Consider the following 6,000-nt stretch of genomic DNA (forward strand, 5'->3'; position numbering starts at 1 on the left):
CATCAATCTGCATCAAATTCAGATGTTTTACTTTGTGGTCAACCTGCTGGTATGTCCGTTCACACACATTTTTATCATCACATGATCTCTTAAACCAAAATCACATGACTTTTTTAATGCGCGTACTGGAATTTGTTTAGTAAAAGTGTTTCCATCACAGTTTATACGCATTTTTTCTTAATGAATAAAAAGTTTATCCTACTCAGTTATGCGCATTTGTTTTTATGTGCATTTTCAAAACTTATGCGCATCATGGTGTTTCCATCAAACGTTTTTTATCAGGGTATATACAGGAATTAAAGATTGAAATTCTATACCTTTTAAGACCTTTTTTAGGACTCTGTGCATTTAAGACCTCATCACCACTTCAGATTTCAACCAGTAACATTGCCGACATTTTAACTTGCAGTATATTTACTAAATACTTATTGCAAGAAACAAATCCTAAACTAAAACTGTGTTTATTTACTGAATAAAAATGTTAATCCAGCAGGGGGCGCCTTTACAGCAGCAGGAATAACAGCGTTTCCCTGGTTACTTCAGTAAACAGAGCAGCTTGATGTCAAATCTAGCAGGATTTGTATGATTTCATAAACTAAACAGCATCCCAATATTCAAAGATTAAATTCAGGCAAACTTAAATGTAATACCTTGTAAAATAGCATTTAATACTTTTTAAGGGCCTTAAGTTTCTCTAAATTAATTAATTCATTCATTTCTTTTCAGCTTAGTCCCTTTATTAATCCGGGGTCACCACAGCGGAAGTTTCTCTAAATTTAGTTATTAATTTTTAATACTTTTTAAGACCCCACAAACACCCTATTTATGCACATATCCAAAATGCGCATAAAAAATAGGTGGATGGAGACGTAGTTAATGGCAGATCTGTGATAAAAACAAAATGCTATTGGCCGTTTTCATAAAAGGGGGAGGAGTTACTGTATTTCCCTCCCATTGTTTGTTTCAGTTCAAATTACCTCAGACATTGAACAAAAACACACATTTTAAAACACTTCACTGGACCTTTATTTGTGCCATAAAATAAAATAAAAAAATAGATGTTAGTTTCAGTCTGTTAGTTTTAAGGAATCTTTATGTTGGTGTGCTTCACAACAGTGACAAAACTTGCATGTAGGAGATATAAAACCAATATAAACATGTAAAGCTTGCAGTTTGTCAATTCTGTCTAAATGGCTCATACTTCAGTTTCTCAAAGCTTGACCAATCAAATACTCTCTAGTGTCTGACATGTTCCGCCCCCTTCAAGATGCTTTTCTTTTCATTTGATGCGCTTGAGCTCAACCACTCTCACTGGCAGCGCTGTGATAAAAACACGACACTATTGGCTACTTTTTAAAAAAAGCAGGGGCTACGTGACGTCCCACCCTCTCTTAATTTTTCAGTTGAGATCACATCAAATATCAAATAAAAATGTACATTTTAAAGCTCTTCCCAGGACCTTTAAACTACTATAATAACCATGACGTACAAGTTAACAAATGAAATATGCAATCATTATTTTCATCTGTAATTTTATTATATATGTTGTATGATTTAAATTATTTATTTTTCTTCAACTTACAAACTTTTATATTACTTGGATAATAAATCATTTAATTAAATATGTATGCCTTATTTCATTATAATTATATTTATATAACTGTTTTTATCAGCCAGTCAGCTCTCAGACTACAAAGAATCTAACACTGACCACTCATGTGACTACACTGTGAAAGCACATCTCAGCATCCTCCGGTGTTATTATTATTATTATTATTATAATCAAGGGTCAAACTCCCCAAGGCTCAATCCTAGAATCCCTCCTGGTGGTTTCGAAACAGTAATGGAATTGGAAAAAAAAATGCAGAAGATAAAGTGAAATCATAATTGTGTGTGTGTGCCAGATGAAAGCAGGTCTGGAAAACCCTTTCTGAGCATCAACCTGTATTTCATTCCTTTGTATTTTCTGTCCAGGTGCATCATATTTCTTCAAGGGAAAGGAGTACTGGCGTGTGGCGGGCAGCGATATGGAGGTAGAAGTGGGTTATCCACGTCCCATCGGCAAGGATTGGCTGGTGTGCACAGAAATGCAGTCGGACTCCCCAGAGATGCAGAACAACTCAAACACAAGACTTCACGGCCAGCATCACGCGGACCATGCTGAAAATGGCTATGAGGTTTGTTCCTGCACTTCAGACTCTGCCTCCCCGCTTGGGACGCGACTGACCCTGTCGCCCGCATGGGTGTTTGTGCCACTCTTGACGCTTGCTCTCGCTCTTTCCTCTGCACCGCTCTGATAAGGGCAGAGCCACAGGCCTGTGCTCAAACAAACTCCAGTAGCCTGTGGGTGAAGAGAGAGTTATGAGAGCTCTGGAAAAGCCTTTCGCCAGCGCTGGACTGATGGAAGAGCCTCAGCACTTCAATCAAGAGAGGGATTGGATCACTTTTTAGTCTTTGGTTGATGCTTTTTGTTGTCTTTATTTTATAAAGTGGAAATTATATTAATATTATTATTATTAGTGGTGGTGGTGCTTGCTGTTGCGATATAAACAAACACAATCATAAACCCAAGCATTAAAGTTCGGCACATAATTTATCTCACACCATTTGTGCTACTACAGAGCCCCTAAGGGGGACACTGAGATGGAAAAAGATGAAATGCAGGGAAATAATCTATTGCGTTCCAGGACTAAACTTTTGCGTTGCCCCAAGAACGTTTGGGTTCATTCACAAAAACGTTGTGATCGAAATAAGCAGTGGAAGGAAGGATGTTTCATGAAGGAAAGCAATAGACTTCCAAGCAAACACAAAATGTTTTCTTAGTACAAAAAAAGTTTCTCAGGGGAACGCAATACTGACACGAGGAACGGGTTTTTTCTTGAGGCAATGGTTTTGGTGAACAGCAGTTCATTTCAGGACAACCTCACAGTACTTTTGACAGAACACAAAGGTTTCAAGTGATCACAAATGTTTTGTGAGTGAATCATGTTTAATTTGAGAATATTTTTTTCAGTTTCTTAGGGGAACACAATAGTTTTGTAAAAGAACGCAAAAGGTTTCCAAGAGATCGCAATACTTTGTGAGTGAAAACAAAACTTTGCTACAGAAAGCAAAAGTTTTCCAAAGAAAATGTTTCATGGAGGAACAAAAATGTTTGTGAGAATGCAAAATTATGCATGAGAAGATATTGGGGAAAATACAGTTCATTTTTATCATTGGGATGGTCCGTATTTACCCATTTTTGGGTTTTAATAACCCAGCATTTTAGTGTACTTTTGTAAGAGAGTAAATGTTTTGTAGGAAATCATCAAAAAGGTATGTGAGAACACAGAAACTTTTGCAAAAGATATTTTATGAACGATATTTAAAACCTTGAACAATATTTTTGTGACAGCATGCAAAATTGTTTAAAGAAATCTTCTCCATCTCATTTTGTCCTTAGGCGCACTATACAGCAGGGAAAATAAGTATTGAACATGTAATTATTTTTCTGGGAATAATATTTCTAAAGGAGCTGTTCACATGGAATTGAACCCGATTTTGGTAAAAACTCAAACAATACAAACATCAAAATAAAACAAAACAAAAAAATCTGAAAAAAGAGTATTTAATACTTTATATACAAGGCCTTTTTAATGATGACAGCTTAAAGACGCCGCTCATATGGAGTATGAAGTCACATGCTTCACAGACTTCAACAGAGTGTATAAATCTTGATGGTTCTGTGGGTCTCGTTAATCAAATTTGAGCTTTATTTTGTATTTTTTATTGGATTCAAGTCAAGTGATTGGATGTGGCCTTTCTAGAGGTTTATTTTCTTTCTCTGAAAGCATTTAAGAGTAGGCATGGGGCGATAACTGGTTTCAAGGTTTTCTGCGGTTTGTAAAAGTTTTTATTTTATTGTGGTCAAATAAGCGTAATCTAGAGGCCTTTACCTTTCATATAAGCCACTTGAATTAAACTTGGATAGGCAACAAAATTTTTGTCAGGTAGTGTATAATTTTCCTTTTTAGACCAAAATATCTAAGAGAAATTAACAAGTGTGTCAGTTCAGAAAAAATATGATTAAAATAAATTTACGTCTCTCCCATATAATCTTCAAAATTAAATTGTGGCGTACTGTGATCCTGGATAAATGGTGGAAGTGCAGAAATTGTATTTAAATGATTTACATTATTTTTAATCTAATAATAATATCTTCAAAATCAACATAATTTAAAGAGAAATGTTAATAGCCACACTTGTGTATATTAAAATAAAAATGTGAAGCGCAAAGACCACTGGCACATCTTCTGTTTATATTTAAAAGGTTTTAAAACCGTCAAAGCCGTCATACCTGTTATACACTGTAAAACCCAACAATCAACTTTATCAAATGAAATGAGTGGAGTTAACTCAAAATTTACTGAAAGTTATTTCTACTCATTTGAAAAGAGTTTTGAACTCTCTGTTGAAGGTAATGAGTTCATTAAATACCTCATTACTTCAACTTAAATGGTGCAAGTTCACAGTACTCATATAGATTAGTTTTTAACTCAAATGGTTTGTTGCAATCAGTGTCCTCAAACGGTTTGAGTTGACATAACCTAATGAGTTATACAGTACTCAGTTCTTCATTTATTAGATTCTACTTTGCTCAATTTTTTTCTTTTACTCAAATTGATTAAGTTCACAGCTCTCATTAGGATTAGTTTTTGAACCTAAATGGTTTGTTGCAATCGGTTACCTTGATGTTTTGGGTTTTACAGTGTACTGTTTTTAACAACTATTTTATTTTGTTTTCTTAGTATCTCCAGCAGAAAAGAAACCTTTACATCAAAAGCTACTGGTCCAAAATATTTTAAATGTTTCGTAAATTAAAATATTTTGCGTTTAATGGGGGGGAAAGTTGTTGTTTTTTTACCCAGACATTTAAAAAGAACCTATTTTGGAGCTATAATCACAATACTGTGAAACTGTCATAGTTTTATCCAAGGTTTTCATAATGTCAGAATCTTATACCAGCCCATGCCTATTTGAGAGTTTCCCTGGCTGTGTTTTGGATCATTTTCTTGCTGAAATGTCCACCCTGGTTTCATCTTCATCATCCTGCTAATGTAGATGTTGACATGTTCAATACTTATTTTCCCCTGCTTTATATCCTACAGGCATGAATGTTATCTTCATGATTGATATAAACATGCCGGTTGTTGAGGTGTGCTGTTAATTAATCAGACCTGCAACTTCACCTGGCAAACAGTAAAACAACCCCAAAAATACAGCAGGTGGGATATGAGCCATATTAAAGACCCAAAAGAGACTATGAATACACCCATGAACAACTCTAGCGAGAGCACATGTTAGAAATTAGTCAAAACAGCCATCATGGCAGCGTGTTTTTTGCGCAGACAAGCATCACTGGCATTTTCATTTGAAAAAGTAAAAACAAGGTATTATTCTTCTTCATGTAATCATTTTTTACATTTCAAAATATATTGATTTCAAGAGATTACAGTAACCAGCTTTCTGAGGCACATCCAGAGCCAGTAATAGTAAGGATCATGATGATAATGATAGGTTGTAATATTGCAGATACTGAAAGGTGGCATAAATCTCAAGAATAGGGCTACCTGCTGGCTGCAGTTCAGAGGCATCATGGGATACCATGAGTCACAACCTTAACCTTCCCTCACTCCAAGTGCTTTAAAAATCCTGTCACTCATCTTTATTGGCACCTTTTTCGGCTCTCTTTCTTACTAAAAGCATAATCCTTTACTTAATCTACGGGTTCCTTATCGTAACCGTCTCCTCCTTGTCCTCTCTGACCCACCATTTCGCAGTGTCTTAGCATTTTGTTCCTATATTTCCACCTTCGTATTTGCACTCATCTCCAATGATGACTGTTTTAGTAATAAACACCATCAAAACCATAACTCTAAAGCAATGGCATTCACTTATGATTGGACAACTGTATTTTTTGTAGTTTCTGTAGTTCTTCAAGGTCAAGCATGATGCTGCATT

The 6,000-nt window shown here is 35.4% G+C and overlaps 1 protein-coding gene across 1 annotated transcript in view; it reads left to right on the forward strand.

The window, feature by feature from the left end:
- mmp17a (matrix metallopeptidase 17a) overlaps positions 1 to 5,295 on the forward strand; it is a 166,074-nt gene extending 160,779 nt beyond the window's left edge. The window contains exon 10 of the mRNA XM_056446307.1: positions 1,975 to 5,295. Coding sequence (XP_056302282.1) covers positions 1,975 to 2,297 — 323 coding nt within the window. The 3' untranslated portion in view covers positions 2,298 to 5,295. The remainder of the gene's footprint in view (positions 1 to 1,974) is intronic.
- Positions 5,296 to 6,000: the final 705 nt, after the last annotated feature.

This window comes from Danio aesculapii, chromosome 21 (assembly GCF_903798145.1).
Source record: "Danio aesculapii chromosome 21, fDanAes4.1, whole genome shotgun sequence".
In the NCBI taxonomy this organism is placed as follows: domain Eukaryota; kingdom Metazoa; phylum Chordata; class Actinopteri; order Cypriniformes; family Danionidae; genus Danio; species Danio aesculapii.